Source organism: Euprymna scolopes, chromosome 19 (assembly GCF_053919585.1).
Source record: "Euprymna scolopes isolate OS-2025 chromosome 19, ASM5391958v1, whole genome shotgun sequence".
In the NCBI taxonomy this organism is placed as follows: Eukaryota; Metazoa; Mollusca; class Cephalopoda; order Sepiida; family Sepiolidae; genus Euprymna; species Euprymna scolopes.
In genome coordinates, this window is record NC_136500.1 from 112,583,724 (window position 1) to 112,609,592 (window position 25,869).

At 33.5% G+C, this 25,869-nt stretch overlaps 1 protein-coding gene and 1 pseudogene across 17 annotated transcripts in view; one reads left to right on the plus strand and one right to left on the minus strand.

Moving 5' to 3' along the window:
* The window catches only part of LOC145239882 (oxygen-dependent coproporphyrinogen-III oxidase-like), a 985,985-nt gene that overhangs the window by 99,076 nt on the left and 861,040 nt on the right, over positions 1-25,869 (minus strand). For all 17 annotated transcript variants that reach the window (XM_080103476.1, XM_080103478.1, XM_080103489.1 and 14 more), the window contains one exon: positions 2,214-2,338. In XM_080103476.1, the coding sequence (XP_079959602.1) occupies positions 2,214-2,338 (125 nt within the window). The remainder of the gene's footprint in view (positions 1-2,213; positions 2,339-25,869) is intronic.
* LOC145240564 (U2 spliceosomal RNA) lies at positions 24,112-24,225 on the plus strand (annotated as a pseudogene).

A 25,869-nucleotide genomic window follows, 5' to 3' on the forward strand; every position in this document is an offset into this window, starting at 1 on the left:
AAGCAAGGGTTTTCTGTTTGATCCCCACACAGAGTATAAATTGATCGATAATTTAAAGTAGAATCAATGTAGAAAATACAAAAGGGATACTAGTTTTTAGTAGTACCCACGATTATGATGACCATTATTAAATTTATAAAAATAGAATGTCAGAAAGAATGTTATAGCAAAATAAATATTTACAGATAAAATTATTTGTTTAGATGTTTTAATAGAAAAGAATGTTAGAACACAAACAATAATTTAAAAATGAGTTTGACCTTTAGAGTCTGATGTAGCATTATGTATAGGTCACTTAAAGCGACATGGACTTTAGGAGAGAGAGTTTGACAGACATGTATCATTTTGTTAGTCACAAGTTGGGAGTGAGAGAGAGGGACAGGACTGGTCTGCAGATCGTGATGGCTCTCAGTAGAGGGGATCAGAAATGGCGATAGTCTAGGATCAGCATTGTAAATTTTCAATGGGAGAAATGTTCAGTAAATAAAGTTGCTGTAAGTACCACCAGGACTTCGAGTAGCAGTCAAATAAAGACCAAATGTTTCTTCTATTGGCCGATGTAAATCCCCAGAGAACAGTTATTTGTCCCTGTTGTAAATGTTACATGTCCGTTGTTAAACTGTATCTGTTAATATATCAACACTGTCGTAAGTGTTATACAGGTATCAATTCAAAGAACAATATAAAACACTAGATTAGACGAGCACACGTATATACACATGTCATATAGATGACTGATATGAATATACAAACGTATATACACTCTGTATACACACATTTATTAGAAGAACATTTTATACTATTAGATGATACACAAATTTAGACACATATATACACACACATGTATATATATATATATATATATATATATATATATATATAAGACACATGTATGCATAATATGATGTCTCCGTTCAGTCTCGAAAGACAAAGGATACCCCCTGTAGGGGCAGTTGGCCAATGTAATTATGTTTGCAAGGTTGTGCTATCCTCAACTACACCTCTCCTGAATCGACACTGCTTGAGTCCAGTTGCAAGGAAAATTCCAGTACGACTAGAAACAATGCCGAGATAAATGGAGAGTACATACAGCATCTGGAAGTCCCAAATGGTCACCCATCTGGGGCTGGCCAGGCTCATCGTTGCTTAACTTTGGTGATTTGACTGGGCTTGGTGTGTCAAATGTGATTAGGTTGTATACATAATATATACTCCCTCAGTAGACAACAAAAGTTAGGATAACGTTCTTTAACAAGTTTCAACAAACAATCTACATAATACACAGCAAACTTTTAAAATTTTTATTCGAAGCATACTCTAACCATAAATTAAGTTTTAGTTTGAATTTTCAAAGTCGATTTAGTTTGGTTCGTATTGTGTAGAAGCATTAAAAATGGGTTTGTCTTTCTTCAAAAAGTCAGAACTGCTTACATCACAACTGCAAATTCCTGGATATCTATTCCTAAAAAGCAGAAAAAATTACCCCCCCCCATTCCACACATACAAAAACTGAGTAGTGGGAGAAGAGAAATGTTTTCAGCACTTTATTTTATTGTAGGAAAAAATATCCCCCTCCGCACATACACAAAAAGAAATAAAATAAAAATATAAGAAATAAAATAAAAATATAAGCTTAGTTAATGCAAAATTTTGATTTTTCTAAAATATTGAAACATTGTTTTACATCTACACATTATTGTGAAATGTCCCGGAAGTAGGTGCTTATTTTACATGGACGATGATGTTTCATTTAAAATACTAAAAAAATTTTTAATTCCATTTTTTTTGTTTTTTTTACAGTTAGATCATTTCTTTATATCATATTTCCCCTGGCAACGCCAGTACACAGGTCATGTTAGTGTGTGTGTGTGTATATATATATATATATATATATATATATATATATATACAGTAGAGCCCTAGGATACGTTTTTTCCATGTTACAATGGGGAATACGATGTTTTTATGGTGTTATTTATAATGTTATTTGATTATATACATGTATATTATATACTGTACTGTATTTTGTCGTTCCTCAGTTTTTACTTATGAATCATTGCAATTCGATTTAATTTTTTCCAGAAAGTACTTTGTTCGGGTAGGAAAAAAACATGGCATAAGCAAAAGGAAAGCAAAACAAATTGCATGTAAATACATTTTAGGGCAACGCTGGGTAGGTACAACTAGTAGACATATAATAAAGAGTTACTTACCGGCTTCTCATTTGCTTTACTGCTGCAGGAGGTAATGTGCCATGTACAACAGATATATTCACACCAGCTTTTTCAAAAACTGTACCGTCTTGGAGAACGCAAGTGATTCCACCTCCTCCACTGGCCTGAAAGATAGAAACACAAAAATTTCTGAAGGCAAACAATAAAAAAATAATGAAACAAATGCAACACATTATTTGATCTGTGCTGATTAATTTTGAAATGGAATTTTTTTCTTTGTTTATAACACTTAAGTTTGAAATAACATTTCTTTAGTCTGTCACACTTAATTTTGAAATGACATATTTATCATTATCCCACTATGCACAGGCGGAAATATCACGTTCTTGTGTGTGTTTTACATAAAGGTGAATAGTGTATTTTAAGGATTTAAAAATCGGGTAGGAGAAAAAAAGATTGAAGAAAAATTCTTTCCTAACGTCAGCGCCATCTGGTGTTAAAATTGAGCATACAGCTGCTTCCTGTTCCTTTTAATGCATTAACAAACTATTTAGGAAATGTTTTACCAGAAAAAGAAAGTTTAATTTCCACCTGAGACAACTTAAAATAACGGTAGACATTTCTTTTAACTTTTCAATCCTGGAAGCATTTCTTTGTTAACAAATAACAGATGCGGATTTATTTCACTCATGTTTCGAACTCCATAGCATGCAATTCTGAAGAAAAAAATCCTTGTAAAAACTTTATTTTACAAAGATTAAGTTTTTATTTTTTTAGTGCTAAACATTTTTAAATTGCCTTTATATGCGGATACATCATAAAAATAAAACATATATATATACTAGCAAAATTACCCATCGTTGACTGGGTTCAAAAACAGCCTACAGAAAATGAACTCTGATTTATGAAACTATGATAGGTTATGAAAAGGAAGGGTTATAAAGAGATAGCTTCGAATTTGGGGGTATCAAAACCAAAGCAAAATATGATGAAAGTAAAAATAAAATAGATAAACCCCATAATTTATTATGCCATACCTGTTCACACTGAAACACTTATCACAATATTCTGTGGATCTATATCAAAAAACCTTGTTAAACTTGTGACATATTTCCATTCTATGGAGGTCAGGCGCGAACGAACAACCCATAATTTTATTATACCATATTTCTTCAAACTGAAACATAATTATCAAAGTATACTTATGCAGATAGATATGAAAAGTCTTTATTAAAGTTTGTGCCTATTTCCATTCTATGGAGGCCAGGCGCAAACGCACACCCCACAATTTTATTATACCATTCCTATTTAAGTTAAACATACTTATCAAAGTATTCTTATGTATATCTATATCAAAAACACTTGTAAACGTTTTTTTTAAGTTTTAAATTTCCATACTTTGTGGACCAGGCGCGTACGCAGACCCCACAATTTTAATGAACCACCGTTCTGCCAGATCAAATATACCCATTCCTGTGTCTCGATACATCTTCTATCATTATATGTAATCAGTTTTCTATAATAGTCAACCATATAGGAGCCTATTCGTGACCAGACACACACACAGACATTCAGCTTTATATTATAGATATATATAGAGAGTGTCCACAAAGTCTGGCTACATAATGTAGCCAGACTTTGTGGACACCCTGTATATATTTCTCCCAAACCTCTGGCCTTGATGGAGGGGAGACTAAAACTTGCTATCATTTCAAATGATTTGAAATAACAGCAATGGAAGACTTGATTCCAAATATTTCCCATATTTTATATCTCCCCCTCTTTGGTTTTCATACGCAAAGTAAATTTTACAGTGTATAAGAATTATTTAATACTGGGGATATTCATAATCGCACCCTATTTCCAAAAGAGGGGTGGTATAACATATGAGAAATATTTGGAATCAAGTCTCCCCTTGCTGTTATTTCAGATCATTTAAAACCATAGCAGCAAGTTTTAGTCCCCCCTCCATCAAGACTAGGGGTTTTGGGGAAATATCAGATATTTTGTCACTTATTAAACTGTTCAGCATAATCATGTTGATACACTGGTTCCCACTAGATCACCAAAGTTAAGCAGCGAAGAACCTGATCAATACTAAAATTGATGCCCATTTGAGCTTTGCAGGTGCTGTATGTGCTCTCCATTTATCTTCGACTTCCTGCTATTAGACTCAAACAGTGCCGATTCAGGAGAGGTGTGGTTGGTGACCACAATTACATGCATAACTGCCTCTACAAGGGGTATCCTTTGTCTTTCGAGACATATAGCTGTAAAAAAAGTGCCAAAAATAGGCTCTGGATGATCCCCTTAATGTGTGATCTTAAGGGCAAATGTCATATAGCCCACTACAGGATTCAGGTCATTAGCTTTCCAACGAGCCTTCATTTGTTAAATTTTGATCAATAGTTGCTGAGATTTGGAACTTATAAAATTGCCAAAAATGGGGCATATATATGATGCCTCCGTTCGGTCTGGAAAGACAAAGGATACCCCCTGTAGGGGCAGCTGTGTGTATAATTGTGAGGCAAGGGTTACACAATCTCCAACCACACCTCTCTTGAATCGGCACTGTTTGAGTCCAGTGGCAAGGAAAAGTCCAGGACGATTGGAAACAATGCTGAGATAAGCGGAGAACACATACACCACCTGGAAATCCCAAATAGTCACCTATTTAATCCTGACCAAGTTCAACGTTGCTTAACTTCAGTGATATATATATATTACTCATAGGGAAATTGAATATTGAAATGCTCATATCTTTAGTTTTATGAGACAAAACTACAAGAAAATTTGTAGGCTTTTTTAAGATTATAATACTATTTTACAGTTAAAATTTTATGACAATTGGTAAAAGAGAACCTATATTTTCAAACCAATAAAATATGCCCAAATTTGCCTACAGTTGTATATATAGTGTCCTGACAAGCCAGCTTTAGTTTTGCTGCGTTGGGATTAATTTTGCTTGGCTGTCTCCCCTGTGGCCTTGCCAGACCACTAATATATATATATATATATTAAAAAATCAGTATTTTAAGTGATGGCTCTATCTGAGGATGCATTTGAAAACAAAACACTGTATCAAGATCAAACAAGTAAAACTTCACGAGGAATCCAAGGATGATATTATCAGATTTTATTGTGGCGTCTGAATAGAGAGCAATGACATTTTACTATATTTTATTTATAAGTTGTACCTACCCGGCCTTGTCTGGGAATAAAAGACAAAAAGACAAATTTCATTATGAAGAAATAAAAATTAGTATTTTTTACTTTCACTTCATAGTCAAATTACTTTGTGAAAGAATTTTTTTTATAAAGTTCGTTTCACAAAGTAAACAAAAAATAATAATATGGAGGTAAGAAACACACACACACACACACACACACACACACACACACACACACACATCCTTTAATAACTTAATTCAATAAATATATTTATTTGTGGAGAATTCAAGGGAGTGAATTCAGTAAGAATAATTTCTCTTTAAATTTGTTTCGTTGAGTAAAGGAACATATCTCCACTAGGTGTATCAGAATTTTTGTAGGAATTTTTGACACCCCTAACATGAAACTGTGAATAAAATATAAAAAACTCATAATTTCTCTTTTAAAAGTGGGTTGTTTATTTTCTTTATGGATTATACTTCCAAAATAAACTATTAAAGTTGTACTAAAAGTAATAGAAATAGTATTCTTTAAAAACACTAATGAAATTAATTGAATTTTACGAGCTCAGTATTTTTCAATTTTTAAACTTTAAAAATCTATCAAAATTTTTCTATTGATTCTATTTCTACGATATTTTCAAGGTCAATGTGAAATTTTATGCTCTTTCCAATAAACTGAATATAATATTTTAGACAAACATTTTTTTTTAATTCACGCCCCGTTTTCAATTTGAAGGAGGGGCACCTGAGCATTCTGTGTTAACAATTTAAGAGAGTTCCGTCAACGTAAGGAATATTTATAAACATATTTTAATGTTTTCCGTTATTTTGTGCCTGAGGAATATTCGATTATGGCATGTGTAGCTTATATAAAAATTCATTTAAGTAGTTATCGCCTCAAATTTCGTTTTAATTTCGGTTCGCTGAAATTATTTCAAGTAAAGAGCATTAAAAACTATTTCAAAACAAAAAAAAAATAACATGAACTGAACTTTTCTTGACTATGGTAACATTTATTTCTTGTATATTTATTTTTTCAGGTAGTCGTTTGTTGGCTTTTCTGCTAAACACTCTTACTAAATAATATCGATGAAATATCGAAAAACAAAGAAACAAAAACAGTTTTGAAAAATAATGAAGCTTTACGTACTTTAGTAAAATAATCCGAAACAGCAAAATGGGATATTAAAAAAGTAAACACGTAATTACTTTAGTTTCTTAAAGCAAAGAATCACTATAAATATGAATAAGAAGAAAATGGCGCCATTTTCAAGCAGAACAGCTTCTTTTCAGTTTTACAGTACTGAATGGTGTAGTATTGGGCCGTCGGATTCAGGGTTGTACTATCGTAATGTAAAGAACACACAGAAAGGGTTGTAATCAACTGAATTCCTTCTAGTACACTGAAAAAAAAGCTTCAACAGATATATAAATAAAAAGGTTATGTAAATGTTTTTAAAAAGACACGTAATCACGTGAGCAGGATTTTTTCCTTCTTTTGACACGATAAAAAAGTAACATTTATCTATTTTCGAAAGCGTGCCACGTGCAAGTGGAGAATAAAAAACACAGAGTTATGCAAAATTTGTGTTGAGAATTGTCTAAAGTTCCGACTTTTTTTTTTGGCTTTCACTTTAATAAGAACGTGAATTTATGAGGTGAATTTATTCGACACAATATGATTCAACTCAAAAAATAAAATAAAAGCTAACGTGAATTAAGATTAAAGTTAAGGTGTTATTGTGGACCCTCACCCCTTTTAAAAACCTTGTTAAACTTTGTGACATATTTACATTCTATGGAGGCCAGGCGCAAACGAGCACCCAATAATTTTATTATACCATATTTCTTCAAACTGAAACATAATTATCAAAGTATACTTGCACAAATAGATATGAAAAGTCTTTGTTAAAGTTTGTGCCTATTTCCATGGAGTGCAAACGCAAACCCCACAATTTTATTATACCATCCCTATTTAAGTTGAAACATACTTATCAAAGTATTCTTATGTACATCTATATCAAAAACCCTTGTAAACGTTTTTTTTCTTCATTTTTTATTTCCATACTTTGGGGGGGCCAGGCGCAAACATAGGCCCCACAATTTTTATGAAGCACCATTCTGCCAGATCAAACATACCGATTCCTGTGTCTCGATACATCTTCTATCATTACATGTGATCAGTTTTTTAAAGTAGTCAACCATATAGGTGCCTATTCGTGACCAGACACACACACATATATACAGACGTTCAGCTTTATATATATATATATATATATATATATATATATATATATATATAAGTGAACGTGTCTGTGTGTGTGTCTGTGTACATTTCCCTACGCAATAACTCTGTCAATGTTTAGTCTACAGACTCGAAATTTGATATACAGGGTACTGAGATTTGGGAAAATCGATGTGATTGGTTTTTGGCCAGAAATTTGGTGATTAAGGGGTCAAAGTTCAACGATTTGACATTTGAGAACTCTACCAAACTCCAACAATTTTGGGTCTACGCACTTGAAAGTTTATATATAGGTTCCTTGGACATGGATCTAATTTAATAACTTGATTTGAGCCCAAAACAATAAATTTTAAGGGGTCATAATAGGGGTCAAAGTTTAAAAAAATTGACCTCTGCGGTCTCTTCCAAATTACTCAGACAATTTCTGGTCTAAATATTTGGAATTTTACATAAAGGGTATTTAGAGATAGGGCAAGCTTTTTCATCAGTTTGTGTCGAAAATTTTAGTTACTAATATATAAATGTATGTATGTATGTCTGTTTGCATGTCTGCCTTAAACTTTCAATAGAGGCCACGGATTTTTTTTTCTTTTACATGGAGTTCACCACTTATCAAGGCCCAATGGCCACTCGGGGATAAAGGTTATCCTTTTAAAGTTCGACCTTTCATATGACAAATATCGAAAAATTGGCTAAAAACATTAATATCTTTCCCTTCAACTAGGCACTTTTCTACAGGGAGGGGGGTCACTTTTTCGTGGATATTTTTTAAAGTTATCCTCTCCTTTAGATTGTCTAGCCTTAATTTTAAAAAATGTCGCTTCCGATTTGGCGGTGGTTGTAACAGCATAAACGTTAGGTTTTACCCCATTCTTTGCTTTCTTTGTGGTACGGGTTCGAGCCTGCCTTCCTACTACCACTTTTTTTTTTTTTCCTCAACATACACATCCAAACACTCGGGCAATGCCGGGCTGAAATACTAGTGTGTGTATATATATATATATATATATATATATATATATATATATATATATATATAAGTATATCTCGATTTTTAGCGATAATTAAATATTCGGTATTAGTGTTTCCTACCTAGGAGATCTGAGAATGAGCTATTCCTTAAGAAAGAATGCCCACAGTTTTTGGACATAAACAAACAAATATATATATTATTATTTTTTTTTTTTTACCTATTTTTATATGGGCGATCTTTCTTAAGGAAAAACTTATTCCCTGATCTCCTTGGTAGAAAACGTTAATTCTAAATATCTAATTATGACTAAAAATCAACAACAAATCGATATAACTTTAAAAGCGATAAAAAAAACAGCAAATAATATCAGCAGGGATTCGTACTGATATACACAGTCGACCATAGAACCTATGATTTGAGGTTTGAGCCTTAGTACAGTTAAGCTATGCTGATGAGCTGTTGAGTTTTGATTTTCATTTATCCTATGCTTCACTTCCCACTATGGAGTCCAACTACAATTTGCCTTGGCTGACATGGGAATACAATACCAATATACTTGTGCCAAGAAAAAATTCGATCCTCTGCCAAATTCTGGGTCTTATTTTGCTCAATAATCTAACAAGAGTCATCAGCTCTTTCTCTCAACACAATTAACCTTCAGTCCCTGCCCTCTAGCTCATATAATATAAAGAGTTGGGAAGTGTTCCACAAGAGCAGATCGGATAATATGGTTGAGAGAAAAATAACTAAATATGAGCTAGGACATGTCAGGACCAGACGAGTGATTAGATCAGGCCCAATCCAACTGCTTGTCAAACCAAATAAGGGCCAAAGTGATGTGTTGCAAGCTATTGACCACTTTGTCGCCGGATCAATGACTGCTTAACTACCAGGATAATGTCTTGACACCTTACGGGTTACCACCCACTGCCAACAGGTGGCCTCATTGGGGGATGGGATTTACCCCTCTACAGAGGTGCATTCAGCATATTCTACAGCCCCAGCCAACAGTTTTAGCTATAAAATGTCAACATCATGATTGCTAAATAGAGTATAACGAAATATTAAGCAGTGGTGCAGTTATTTTTTTGTTTGTTTCCCATTGAAATCGCAACATACACGTTCATGAATAAAACCACTCCTACTTCAAACCTCATAGGGGGAGCAGCTATCCAAAAGCTTAAGTGATCTCTATGGTGACCCAGATGAAAGAAACCGGATTCTCTCTACCAATTTGCAATATTCGTTTCCTGTGCCAGTGGCATAATCTTCTTATAATCTTAAATGGAAAATTCCACTCTACCTACTTTTTATGTGGAAATTTCCCAAACTAATCACATTCTTAAGCACATGTCGGTAATATTGTAAGTACCGGCGTATAGTAGTTTTTTTTTCAATGTTCAGGAAGAACAAATCATTTTGGGAACCTAGAATTGTGGATAAAAGAATTGGGAATGTATTCTACATGTGAAAGGGATCCGAATTTACTCATAATAGACATTTGAATCAAATGAGAAACGGACATTACGATGCTGTAATGGAAAATACTACAGAAGAAGAATTGATCGACGTTGTGTTTAACAATGTTCGAATTACTAATCCCCCAAATAGTTTCTGAAAAGCGAACATCTAAAAGGAAACGAAAAAATACAGACTTCATGGACGTCAATCCAAAGACGAAAAGGTAGTGACTATATGAAGCAAACCTAAAAGGAGGAAGGGGTTATGGTGTGATGTTTATTCTACTCTATTTTCATATAGATGAACTCTTTCTAACACTATGAACAGAGTTGTGGTTAACATTCAGTTCAGTGGTAGCAGCCATGGCCACAGTATCGGATGCAGACTTTTTACAACATGCTATTTCTGCACTTCTGTAAACACACTTGTAAATATGGTATAATGTTTTCTTAATTATTATCGATCCTTCAACACTTAGTTGATTTATAAGACACTGTGGTTTTCTCTCTTGTTTTAAGGTTGTACAGATTGGTTAAAAGATAAACAATCACTGCTTCCTTAAGACTGAAATAAACCATAAAATATAATATTCCTCAAGGAAAATTGTTCGCCTTCAGTTTCCCTATTTTATGTCATCGGGAGTTTGAATCTTGCAATAGACAATTGGTTTTTTATTGTTTTTCGCTAGAGTATTCTAATTATTTAATAGCTGATATTGATCATCATCCTAAACATGACTTTTTTTTAATAAAATAGATAGAAAATATTTAATAGATATTATATAAAAGTCACTGTGTGTGTGTGTGTGTGTGTGTGTGTGTGTGTGTGTGTGTGTGTGTGTGTGTGACAACTTCTTCGTCATTTTTGTTTTTAATTGACTCTGTGACTCTGGTGATGATAGTGAAGCCCCATGCGTGATCTAATCTGCTTTGCACAGGAAAACAGGATTTGGGTTTTGATGGTGAGTAGCCGCTGCTCGTCGGTGTCTCAGTGTGTGACGCCCCATAGCTGCTTGCTCATGCTCGTTGTTGAAGAAGGCCTTCTCGCTATCACATGTGGAACGCCAAGTGCCTCTGTCCGCTGCCAAAGTCTCCATAGATTGAAGGGGATATTGCAGCGTTTGAGGGTGAGCTTGATGCAGTCTATGTAGCGTTTCTTCAGGCAGCCGACATTTTGTCGGCTATGAGTGAGCTGACCAAAGAGAACTCTTTGAGGTAGTTTGTTTGAGGGCATCCTGATGACGTGGCCCAACCATCGAAGCTGACAACACTTGTTAAATAGTGTTACTATAAAGAAGCTATGCTTGTTGAATAGTGGTAGATTCTACACTCACTCAAAATAGCAAATGCAATACTAGTGGTAAAAATAGACATCATGCAAACCAAACAGTCACAGCCAGTGTTAATGATAATGCTGTGCACATTATAGGCTAACGTTTAGCATCTTCTACTGTCCCTATTCAAATAAACAATTATGTGTGGAAAGAAATGATATGAGAGTGATATAAGGTAAGTGCGATGTGTGTGTTAAAGACAGATTTAGATCTGAAATGCCTGAGTGGAAGAATTAACCAGTATAGAAATGAAGAGTATAGGGAGATGTATGTATAGTAATGATGAAAGAATGGATGAGAATTCTAGAGTTAGTAGAACAGTTGAGTTAGTAGGTTCAGTTCACAGAGGAAGGTCAAGGAAAGCATGGGAAAGGGTGATAAATAATTTCAGAGAAAAAGGGATAAATAAAGATCTGGTCAGAGACAGGTTATTTTGGAAATCAGCGACTAGCATGAAAAATAGATGTAAAACCGAATATGAATACAATGATAATGATGATGATGATGATAACTGTTGGGATGAAACAAAAGTATAATGCAAAGGGGAGTAGCTCTTTACTTCTTTGGGTAAAGTCGCCTCCCTTTTTCCATAGTCCTAAACTTTAAATTCTCGTGACTTCTCGCGAAATCAACAACCGGAAGTGGACAGAGTGGAGGAAAAACAGAGTGACTTTAAAAATGGCGAGATGAACATCATCCCCGTTCGTTCATGTTATCATACTTGGACTTGTGACTTTCATCTATTCTGCTCGAATTGTAGTTACGTGTGTGTGTGCGTGTTTTCATAAAAAACGTTTCCTTATTTGTTCATAAGTATTATGTTTTTTCCTCATGAGTTGCAACATACCCACATGAAGGCTGGACTCCCTGCGGTAAGATATTTTATGTTATATTGATCTAACGCATCCCAAGATACAACAATAACCATATTGGTGAAGTTACCCTCTGGAAAATGGTGACCATCTTATTCTCAATCATTTTTCCATTTTTATAATATGCATGCATGTTTATCCATTTTCTTTCTTTGCCATTTTATAAGCATTTATATTAATTGCCAGATACATTTCTAAAGATGTAGCCGTCGTCTATAAATCTTTCCAAGGTGGAAGTCATATTAGATATTTTCACAGTTATCAAACAATACCTGGTATATAGCTCATTATATTACGTGTTTATTTTTATTTAATTATTTTTTTTTAACCCTCTGTATTGATCATCATGTTGACACACCGGCTCTCGCCAGATCACCAAAGTTAAGCAGTAATAAGCCTAACCAGTACAAGATGGGAAGGCTAGGTGCTGTATGTACCGCACAGAGTTGTAGAAATTTCCAGGTTGGTATCTCACGGGGCGGGGGGGGGGCTACCTACAAGAATGAACTTTTGTTATAAAGTGTATTGGAAAAGTAACGGAATTGCAGTCACAGACTATTTATCTATATTCTAAATGACAAACTACAATTGCCACGAGAATGAAGGGAATTAAGAACTATTAAATGCCAAATTCAGGCAAATACATTAGACAATCCAGAGTGTTCGAACGAGCGGAAGTCATAAACATTGCATAAGTGCTAGTTGACAGCCTTTTAGTTATAATTCCACAGACAGTACCCATCCTTAAGTATTCTTAAAGAGGCATGCTAACTATAATTAAACAATCATTATTCTTTATACCTACAGACACTAGTCTTTCATGCTTACGCAATCATCAGTGTAGAGGTGACAATTCGTGCCACTCATGAGATTCGAACCAAGCTATGAAGCCACTTTTTGCTCCGTTTGTTAAGCTTTTACATCACCACCACCAAACAATTGCCACAGAAATGAAGGGAAGTAAAAACTATTAAACGCTGAATTCAAACGAATGCATTAGACAACCTAGAGTGTTCTAATATTATACTAAAGCTGAGTCAATGTTTGTTTCCTGAAACTTTTTAAGATATATTTTAACGACAAAATAAATGCTAAAATACACTTTAGTTCTGTGATTGAGTTATGTTTGAATCAAAATTGTGTTTCAATTGTTCTAATACTTTGTGATTAAACAAGTCACCATCTTTTTATGTTAGCTATCTATGTATTTAATCTCACTCCCTCTCAATATGTTGCTTGAAGCATCTCGTATTTCTTAATGTCTCTATAGGCATTTAGAATAAGAGGGACCCTTTTTTTCAGTGTTACCATCTAATATACATAGGGCATTCCAAAAGTAAACCCTCCTATGCCTGAATGGATCAGAGGGAATTGCAAATTGCATTGTTATGATGAGCGAACTTATGCATTCATGACCTGAAAATTTCATCTCTTTGCTGCAGGTATTGACAGTGTGAGACTTTAAAAAACAACTCCTGTTATGGACGTGGTTAAAAGCAGAGATGTGTAATAGAATTACAGGCAAAAATACGTTGAGAATTTTGGTGACTATATAGAAAAATAAATTCCAGAGCACAACAACTATGGAAGGCAGTAATTACTGACGATACAGCTAAAAACCTCAACATTTCTATCCCATCATAGCTAATCACCTGAAGAAGGCCAGAGGAATAAGTTGGCCGAAATGTGATGAAGCAACAACAACAACCATAAAGATGAGGATAACAGTCCACAAATAAATAAATAAATAAATATTGAATAAGAACAATTTTTCAATTCAGCATCTAAAAAATACCCTAAAGTCAAATCTCAAATACTGAAAATAGTCCAAACTAGAATAGTTCGTATACAGGCAAGTGGTTAGAACTAGGATGCTGTCGGCTCGATCCTATTTTGCATTGGTTGATAAATAGTAGCAGCCTAGTTTTGTTTATGCATGAAGAAAGTGGTGACGCCAGATAAAACTCCCTTAAAAAGGTAGCCTTTACTGTGATCGATTAATTTTCTTTTTTATATATAGCCTTTGATAGGGTATGGCATAAAGGTTTACTTCACAAGATCTCTAGCTATGGTATAGCTGGAAATGTCTTCTCAATTATTAAATCATTTCTTTCTGATAGGTTCATAAGAGTAGTAGTTGAGGGGCAAAAATCAGAAGCTCACAGTATTAATGCTCGAGTCCCTCAGGGATCCATCCTGGACCCAACTCTTTTCCTGATCTACATTAATGATCTTCCAAATCACATCCTTACATCATTCATAGACATTTATGCTGATGACACTACCATTTATGGTAGCACATCTAAGACAGTAAACAACCAAGTTCTTTCCGATTCTCTCTCCTCTGATCTTGAGCATGTGGTACAATGGGGAAAGGAGTGGCTAGTTACTTTTAATGCATCTAAAACCAAGCTTCTCTCTTTACATCATCAACATTCTGATCCACATCTGGCATCAATTGAAATGAATGGCTCTCGTCTTCAGGAGGCCTCAAGTTTTGACAAGCTTCTGGGCTTGACCGTTACTCCTGATCTTAAATGGAACACGTACATCAAATCTGTTGCCAAGGCCGCTGGAAAAATGGTGGGATCTTTCTATCGATCCAGTAGATATCTCACTGCTGATGCAATTCTCTATCTATATAAGAGCCAGGTACGTCCAAGGATGGAATACTGTTGCCACATCTGGGCAGGAGCTGCTAGAATGGACTTGTCCTGCCTTGACAGAGTTCAAAATAGACTTCGTAGCCTCGTAGGAGATGTCCTTTTCTCTTCCCTGCAACCTCTATCTCACAGACACTAGATGTTGCGAGTTTGTCTCTGATGTATCATTATTTTCATGGAAAGTGTTCGACTGAGCTTCAGTCTATGGTCCCCCCCCTCGCCAAACTTTCACAAGAAACACTCATCTAGCTGAAAACACTATCAATAATTCCCCCCACTCTTTATCTGTGCCTAAACCTAAATGTAGATTCTATGAGCAAAGCTTCTTTCTTAGAACTGCACGCCTGTGGAATTGTCTTCCGTTTTCTTGCTTTCTGGCTGACTACAATAGGGTTGTCTTTGTAGATTCTAGGTTCTAACGTAAACAAGTTCTTGATGAGCCATTCCATATAAGCTAACAAATTTACCGAATTGATTACTATATTGTCCAATTTCTACTGTACACTCTTTAACCCTTATCCTCGAGTGGCCTCTTGGCCTTGATAATGTGGTGATGCCTGTGTAAAAAACAAAAATAAATAAATAAAAGTATCTGCAATTTTAAGGAAAAGCAAAACAACAGACAGAAGGAAAAATATCTTTTTAAATTTATTTAAAACTGAATTCACAAGGAAAGAATTATTTATATTTTCTTTATTATTATTTTTAAAGAAGTGTCTCAGTCACCTGCACGCCATCTGCTCGTGATAAGTATAATATATATCAAGTTTGCACTAATGTTGTCTGCAGGCCTTATTGATATTGATCAAACTTCCGGTTAAAATCACTTACATGGTCTCTTATACTGTTTTTTTTTAATTTTATTTATTAGCTTATCTCATATCAAAGTTTTTTTTGGTCCCCAAACAAAAGGAGGCCGGACCTGTAAATTCACCCTTTCCCATCTGTCTGCACTTTTCTCAATAACTAAGCTGTGGAATTTTTAAAAATTTTGCACAAACATTAAATATGTTATAAGTAAAAAAAATAACAGGACGGATTTTCTGGGAAAACTCTGGCAGCCCCCCCCCCCACCTTTCGGGTTGAAATGGCTAAAATTGATATTTTTGTGCTTATTAAAAAAAATTGATGCCTAGGATTTTTATAAAACTTTCTGAAAAGTGGGAACTAACTGATTTCTATATAATTTTGTTTGTCTATACTTCGCGATAGCTATTGGGTGTGCCCCAGGGCTTTTTTAGAGCTAATAAAAAACGCTCCGTTTTGGGGATTATTTTACCATATTTGTCCAAAATTTTCTGTGTATATCTATTTAGCAGTTTTGCATGGTATTGAACTCAAATTTAAATATGTTAAGGCCTTGAGGACTTTTGGGGCTAAATGGTGGGGGTGAGGGGGTGGACAAATGATGGACTTAGTCATTTCGTTTTTTACATGGTGCAGAACTCAAATTTACATATGTTAAGGTCTAAAACTGCGCCATTTGTTCATTTTCACCAGGATTTAACGTCTCCTGGAGACTTTTGGGCCTAAATATTTGTGTGTGTGTGTGTGTGTGTGTGTGTGTGTGTGTGTGTGTGTGTGTGTGTGTGAGGGGGGAAATGCTGAACTTAGTCATTTTTTTTTATGCCTCGTTCACTGTGCACTCACGGGGGACCATGCATGCTTCACGTGTTTTTTAATGCAGCTTCATTCCTGTATAATTTTATATGCAAAATAACATATAGATAGTTTTAAATTTTGAGATGAGATATAAATGTTTCAATGATTTAGATTGTTTTCATATTGAGTGTTATTTGAACAACATTCATCAGGTGTTTTGTTAGGAGAAAAGGGGGTAGCTCTGCATTCTAACGTTTCGAATTTTGTTGGAAGTGAGTTTACACAAATTATAAAGATATAATTTCTTATTTATTATGATTAAATCTTTAATTAAATCCATCAACCAATTGTATGTTCTAAGAAATATAATATTTACGAAACTAAGAGATGACTGGTTTATCCGTGTTATCTGGATTTAACCAGATGTAGTTTTTAGTAGTTCATAAGAGTATGGTTTTAATAGTATTATTATACTTATTTATAATAAGTATAAAACACATGCACATATATTTTTTAATAGCCAAAATTATGAAGCACCTATAAAAAACTGATATAATGGTTTAAACCTATATATTTAAAGGTTAAGAATTATACAGAAACTGGAGCCAAATGAAAAATAGATTGGAGTATTTATTTTCTCTAAACCCTCTTTCAAGAGTTTTAGCTGATTATAATATTCTAAATTATTCATTGTCATACTAAAAGTTGTTTCTTATTTTTCAGGTAATATTTGATTCCTACCAGTGTTATGATAGTATATTTAATTGAAAATGCCACCAAAGAAGCAACTTTCAGGGATTAAAAGGGCACAAATTGTTGCTTTATCTAGTGAAATATTCTCAGGTAAAAGTTTCTAGAAAAGATGGAATGTTCAAGGAAGGGAGTTCAAACAACGATTAAAAGGTACAAGGAAACAAAGTCTTTCAAAAACAGAAATGGACAAGACCGTAAAAAGTCTACAACCGCGAGAGAATACAGATCTTTGAAAAGAGTATCCCTTGCAGATAGGAAGAAAAGTTCTTCAGAGCTTACTGCTGAACTTATGAAAGATGCAAACAAAAACATAACAGCTCAAACAGTGAGAAGAAGGTTATTAGAAATGGAATTAAAAGGATGTAAAGCAAGGAAGAAGCCATATTTGTCTCAGGCCAACAAGAAAAAACGACTGGAATTTGCAAAAAAACATGAAAATTGGACACCTGATGATTGAGCCAAAATTGTTTGGTCTGACGAAAGTAACTTTGCAGTAAGTTAACAGCTTCTATTTCCTAAACTTTGGAAGGAACGATTGAAATTTTGATGTGAATACACATCCATAACATTTATTCAAAAATTGTATTAAATTCTTTTTTTTTTTTTTTAATGAGATTTTTGGCATCACTGGAGCGGTTTATTTTCATTGTAGGGAAGGAGAGAGATATTTCATCCTGATTGTGTGGTTCCAACTGTGAAATTTGGAAGAGGAAGCATAATGGTTTGGTGCTGCATGGCTTCTTCACGGAATGTTGTACACCTGTGAGGAGAGAATGAACTCCACAATTCATACCAACATGCAAGGTTTACCTTTGACTACAATATTTGATAACATTCCAAGTGATGTAATCTTACAACAAGACAATGCTCCATGTGATATGTCAAAAGTTTCAATGGGCTGGTTTGAGAAAAAAAAATTACAATCATGAAGTGACTCCTCACCCTCAATCTCTAGACCTAAATTCCATTGAAAGTTTGTGGTTCCATCTAGGGAAAAAAGTGAGAATGCACCAATGTTCATCAAAAAAAGAAATGGGAGGCCAAACTTCATGAACAGTGAAAGAAAATAGATTTTACCACCTGCAACAACTTAACCAATAAAATGCAAAAACGAATAAAAGCTGTTATAAAGGACATAGCAAATATTAATGTTTACTCTACTATTCTTAACCTTTTAAATTTGAATAATAATTTAGATTTTTCATTGGTGCTCCATAATTTTGACCATGGCTGTATTAATAAAATAGTAACTGAATTTTACAGATAAATTTTCTTACAATCAAACAACAATATGTCTGCTTGTTTCAGATCAGAAGAATCTATATATTAATATGCTTGTCCGTACGGTGTCACGTCATCATCATCGCAAACATTAATTAATGAAATGCGTCATCATCATCGCAAACATTAATTAATGTGAATTATCTCTCTTTATTGTTCAATCTTTATCAGTTAAAAATCATTAAACCCTTTTTCCCAAAAGTTCCTGAACAAAAAAAAAAAAAAAGATAAATAACTGTCTATTTATGGTTTCGGATTATTTTAAAGACAATTATGCATAGAAGGTATCGTTCCACAGTTTAAATAGTATAGTATTTTACTTACATTTTTAACGATGTCTTCTGTTTATTATTGTAGTGTAATACGGAACGCTTATTCTATTTTATTCAGTAATAAATATATTTTTTACATTTAACGTTACGAGTTCGTTTTTTTTTTTACTGTGCCACTTTATCTTTTTTTTAATTTACTTTTGAGTGAGCCTTACATAACAAAAAATATGTTTACAAATAAATGTTACAAAAGTCAAGAATGACTTTATTAAATAAATCACCAAAGTCACCATTCGCAAATACACTGAGTAACACAGAGTCAAAACATATTTTACGTCTTGTTCTGTTTTGTTTTTGTTTTACGGCATATCAATCCTTTTTCGTGTTATTTAATGCCGAATCGAGTAATTTTGTAACATTTTACAGCTTCACGTTGTTTACATAACTATTACTTATGTTTTGTTCGTTTTATTTTGCTTCTTTTACAGGCAGTCATCATCTTCTAATGCCCACCCACAAGGCATACATATTTAAATACTATAAAAAATGGACACAACATTTTTTTTTTTTTAATATGAAAAAACAGTGTTTCATTACTTACGATTTAATTTATTTAAAGAAATATTTATTTCCTATTTAAAGATTTTCAGTATATTTTATTTAACTGAAGAATTTTTCCATTATTTTTATTACATTGTTAGGTGAAGTTTCAGAATAGTTAACCCCCCTCCCCATATTAAGAATGGCTTTCAGCATGATTCTTACAATAGCGGTATCAAAGTTTTTTTTTTTTAATTTTAAAACAAATTATAAAAAAAGATACAAGACCATTAAATTTTTTTTCATTAAATCCCTATTTAGGTGAAGGTTCAAAATAGTTAACCCTTCTCCCCATAACCGTTTTTTTTATGCAGTAAAATACTTTGTTTCAATAATTATGGTTTAAATAAATATTTATTCCTTATTTAAAGATTTACAGTATATTTTATTTAACTGAAGAAATATTTATTGTTCATACATATATTTTTCCCTTATTTTTTTTTTACATTGTTAGGTGAAGTTTCAGAATAGTTAACACCCCTCGCCATATTAAGAATGGCTTTCAGTATGATTCTTACAATAGTGCTATCAAAGTTTATTGATTTTTCTTATTTAACAAAAATTATAAAAAAGATACAAGAACATTTTAAACATTTTTTTCGTTAAATCGTTATTTAGGTGAAGATTTAGAATAGTCAAACCCTCTCCCCTTATTAAGAATGGCATTTTATTATTTCAGCATGATGCTTACATTTTTCTTAATATAAAAAAAAAGATACAAGAAAATGTTAAGCTTTTTTTTTTTTAAATTAAAATGTTAGATCAAAGTTCGGAATAACTTACTTTATAGCCAATTAGCCAGTTTACTTAACTATATAACATTGACATAAATTTGATAGGTACAACCTACTTCACATCATTTTGATTATCGAAAAATCAAAATTTAACTGTACTTCGTAAGATTTACAGAAACACTTCATTTTCTATGCATGTAATACACAAGAATCTGAATATTATAACAGATTACAATGTTTTTATGGAAAAAACTTTTGTATAGAAAATTCAAAGTGTTCTATTTATATTATCAGGAAGTTGTGATGCATTAATTGAAATCTATATCGATAATTCGACTTAAAAAATATTTGTGAATTTCCAAATCTTCATTGAATAAAATTCAAAGTGAATAGAAAAGTCTATCGCATATGTAAAAGTTGACGGTTGCTTATTTAACTTCATTAAAAGCCATCAAAGTCAACTAAGAGCTGCTCAATATTCTGGCTTAATGGATCATTTAGCAAGGAATGAAGATGGTTATTCTGGTGTACCAGTTATTCTACCATCTACTTTTACAGGAAGTCCTAGGAATCTACAACAGCTTTATCAAGATGCAATGGCAGTTTTCTGTGACCTATTCATTACTTACACATGTAATCCAAAATGTCCTGAAATATTAAATAACTTGGGGGTCATCAGAATTTGCACAAAATCGATGTCAGCAATGTCACACAGTTTTTTTAAATTCACAATCTGACTCCCAAGAACCTGCTGACTGACCACTATTCTCACTCCAAGCAGCTGTCACTGCCTCAATCATCACCAGTACTTCCTGACAATATAAACAGCATCAGTTACGGTCGCATTGACCGTCAATAAAAGTTTAAACTAAAGTTCTTTGTTTGTTCTACTTGCTTCCATACGTTCATGTTTATAAGGAATTTCTTACTGATGTGTTTTAAAAGATTTTAACTACCGTGGAATTTCCACGGGTCCTGCTAGTCCTTATTATTTGTCTAAACTCCTAAAAGAGTTATATTTTATATGAGTATTATGGATTCTGTTAAGAAAGAAAACAAAACGCCAAAAATAAAGTAACAAAATGTAGTGCATACAAAAGGTGGGTTGTTGGTCGTAGTCGACGAACGACCTAGGTAGGTCCACCTAATATCGACTGACACCTTACAGCTTAGTCCTCCGGTATTTATCGAGATTGAAATAGTCTATTAGTAGGTAACATAGGTTAGTTCCGCCACAACAGATTCCCTTCTTGGAGTTTGGTACGCCGAGTCTCTTTCTATATCTTTATTCATTCCCTTGTCCGCTTCTGACAGGGTCGTCCGCATGTGTGTTCGCTAACGTGTTTCTCAACAGCTCATTAGTTTGATCTCTGCTAACTATCACATCAGTAAAGCAGACCAAATGACGTGTCGTTCACATAAGATAAAATACGTTTATTTCTGTTTAAATTCATGACTAAACATTCCAAGCTGTAAATAAATATTTTCCAAAATGTAATCATTTTTCTAAGAATGATAATCAACCAGGCAACCTGGTGTTGTTCGGTCACTAACAAGAACACTCCCAGATGCATCAAATCCCTACATGTAAAATTAAAAAGAAAAAATAGCCCAGCTGTTTCCGAGTTGATATGGAATGAATTCACATACACACACAAGCAAAGATCTTTTTATATAATAGTAGATTATATATATATATATATATATATATATATATATATATATAGAGAGAGAGAGAGAGAGAGAGAGAGAGAGAGAGATTAATGCGATATTTCCTATTTGTAAAAGTTAGGAAAAAAATTATATATAATTATTACCAGCAGGGAGACTCGACGTTGCCTAGGATTGAATGAGGATCAATGAATGGTCCACACTTTCAAATACTTTTATTGTCATCAAAATTGGTGAAATCACCTATTTTCAATTAAATCGATTGATTGTCTGCTCTAGTCGGAGACCCACCATGGCATACCAGAAGCAAACTTCATATGCCTCCTCACAGTGACTTAGTCCACATTGCACTATAGAGAACCTATTGTTTATTTTATACAATTTTTATATAATGGCTTGAATTAAAATTTCAAATGCAAAAATCAAGTATCATGGTTCAATTGTGCGCTAAACAGAAACATTCATTTCAAATGCGCCCCTGTCTTATTAAAGAAAAAATGTTGATTTTATATGCGGAGCCCTTCTGCTTGTGCAGTGATGAAACTTTTCAAGTTCACTTGTGATGTTAGGCTGTATAAGAGTGTTTACTTTGGTTAAAATCGGACTGTTACATCTTTAATCATTTTTTTTTTGTTTGGATTATCGATTTATCATTTTGGAGTTCATAGGGAACAAACTCAGACACACAGATAAAGTGCCGTTTACATATAAGTACAGATAGAGATATATGTGATACATAGCCACATACAAACCCATAAGAAACAGAATATATAATAGAAGTGTAGCTGTAATGCTAAACGAATAGCAGTGTTGTCGTTAAGATAAGAATAAGCAGAGCAATAGAAAGTGTTTCTTTTCATCGTTTGTATTGATATTTCTAGGTAATTACATTATGAAAATGTGTCTATGAAGCTGACAAAAAGCCAATTTTGACTTTCAAAAATATTTCACTTTACGATCACGTGACGTAGATAACTTGCTGACAGGAAATAAAATATTTAAAAAAATTCTAAGGAAGACAAAAATGCAATTAAAACATTTTTTTTTTTGTTTGTTTCTATGGTTTGTCTTGGACTCCTGGCTGTTAATTAGAATCATCTCCTTTCAATGTTTCATTTCATTTCTTCTTTGGTGACCAAAATATCTCGGCTCTGCTTGTAACCTTATGGACTACACAGGATCTCATGCATAGGTCAGGTGACTTTATCAGGGTTGTGTTTTATAAAATTGTTGTTGAAAAGCAAGCAGCATGCTGAAGATAAAAACGACAGCCGTAGTGCTGTATCCAAAATACGAGAAGTTAGATTGTGAACGTCAACAAGATAAAAACATCAAAGTAGAATTTTGAGCTTGTGTCAGCAAAAAAATTCAAACTTATTGCAGTAACACTGTATCAGTTACTCAATATTTGTGATGTGTCAGAAAAATAAAAGCCGGGTCAAATATAGACACAGGTACTACACTTTAATCTGAACAGTTTCATTACTTTATAGACAAGTATAAAAAAAAAATCTTGATTGTGCAATTAAATGACTCATTCATTATTGAAAACAATCAGTGCCACTGCTTCCAAACTCTATGATTTATGAATAGGTAGACCCCCCCCAAAATTTTAATGACATTTTCACTATTTATTAAAAAAAAAAAAAAAATAGTAATTTTACTTGTAGCTATACCCAGCATTGCCATTGTGTCAAATATCCCAAGGCAGTTTGTATTATTTGAATTCTCCAGACTACTGTTCTCATCTTAAGTGTCATTTTCACGATTCGGTTGGTGTAACCTCAGACTTTCTTCAAGAATATCCTGTCGATCTTGGGAATTTGAACATAATTTTGAACGGAACTCTTTATTTAGTTCGCAAGGGTAGCATGCTCTTGCTCCTTGAATGGATAGTAATTCGCAGTTGTATTTTTTGGTTGCCCACACTGAGAATTGTACTTTCAACTTTCAGGAGAAAATCACTTTTACAATTGATTTTTTCCAGTACTGTAAACCACTGTGCCACAAGTCTGTACGAACAGTTCTACTATGAATTGTGGGAGCCTCAAAAGCTATTTTATTTCTAGGTGTAAATATCACTATCTATTACTAATTATTATCACTATCTATTACTAATTATTATTACTATATATTACTAATTATTATTATTATTACTATATATTACTGTATATATTATATATCATCTATAAATACGATAGCGTGTGTGTTCTTTTGTGTGTTACGCTTACATCCGGGTCGTTTAATTTAAAAAAAAAAGAAAAATTTGGTGTCGCTGTTGAGGCAAAGCTAATAAAAATGATTTGTTCTTCTTGGCCTTTTGGTCAAGATCAAAGTGTAGTATCTGTTCTTCAGACGCTACATTTCAATTTCTTCTCTCTCAGTGAAGGAGAAATTTTTACGACTAAGACAATTTTTTTTTTTCCTTTTCTCCACGTTAAAAAACGACCCTGGTGTCTAAATCTATCCCGTCGGGAGGCATTGTAAATAGCTACTATATTTAATGTAACAACGTTTTATTTAATACTACAAAAGTAACTGGGAAAAGTAATTTCTGATTTAATTACAAAATGCCCTAGAAATGTCCCTTTTGATTAATTATAAAATGCACTGGAAATGTCTCTTCTGATTAATTATAAGATGCCCTGAAAAATGTCCCTTCTGATTATTTTTTTTTTTTTTGTTCACTTGCCTCCCCACAAGGGCAGAGTTGGACATGAGGTCGGTTAAAAATTGGGGGGGGGGGGGTGGAACCAGGTCCCCAAAAGAGGCACTCTGGTCAGTAACAAAAATAAAATGTGTATCAGTAATAAAGGATTTCTCCTTCATTAACCAATACAAAAGGGGGGGGGGTTAAGTCACTGGAATGCTGAGACTGATACTACACTGAGAAATTCATGTTGAAGCAATGGTTGCCCAATCTCTAACCGTGTTTATGTTTTTATGTATTAATTTCGAAAAGCTGATGAAATAGTTTATGATTTAAACATTATTTTATTTCAAGTATATTTTAAACAGTGGGGTGGGGGATATGAAGTCAGTCCTGGAAAGGGCTGGAACAGTTTACTATTTAGACATTACATTATTTCATGTATATTTTTCTCAATAATTATACCTTGGAATATTTTGAAATTTTGCACAAACATTAAATATGACATGAGTAAAAAAATAACAGAACGGATTTTCTGGGAAAACCCTGTTTGCCCCCCCTAGGGGTGGGTTTCGGGTTACAATGGCTAAAATTTACATTTTTGTGTTTATTAAAAAAAATTGATACCTAGGATTTTTATAAAACTTTCTGAAAAGTTGTAACTAACTGATTTCTATATAATTTTGTTTGTCTATACTTTGCAATAACTCTTGGGTCTGCTTCATGGTCTCTTTTAGGGCTAATAAAAACACTCCATTTTTGGGACTATTTTACCATATTTGTCCAAAATTTCCTGTGTATGTCTATTTAGCAGTTTTGCATGGTGCTGAACTCAAATTGAAATATGTTAAGGCCTTGGGGACTTTTGAGGTTAAATGGGGGGGGGGGGAGGAATGATGGACTTAGTAATTTTTTTTTGCATAATGCAGAACTTAAATTTATATATGTTAAGGCCTAAAACTGCACCGTTTGTTCATTTTCACCAGGATTTGATGTCCCCTGGGGACTTTTGGGGCTAAATGGGAAGGTGCAAATGCTGAACTTAGTCATTTTTTTATGCCTCGTTCACTGTGCACTCATGGGGGACCATGCATGCTTCACTTGTTTAAAGTCACGTTTACCCTAAACAAGATGTATTGTCACTTGAATATAAGGAGCTACTATTCAGAATCATGTCTAAACGGAAATTATGAGGAGCTGAGTAGCGAGATGTTTGTTTCCATTATATTTAAAATTCTGCATGTCAGTACAGTCAGGCAAGCAGGAAACAGAGAGGGAATTCCAAAATCTTTAAAAAGATGTCTGAAAATTTGAAAGCAGTTAATGTAATTTATAACACAATTTTGACAAAAATGGATCATCACTGAATTGAGCTAGATTAACACACAAGTACAGTAATGCTTTCTTTTTGT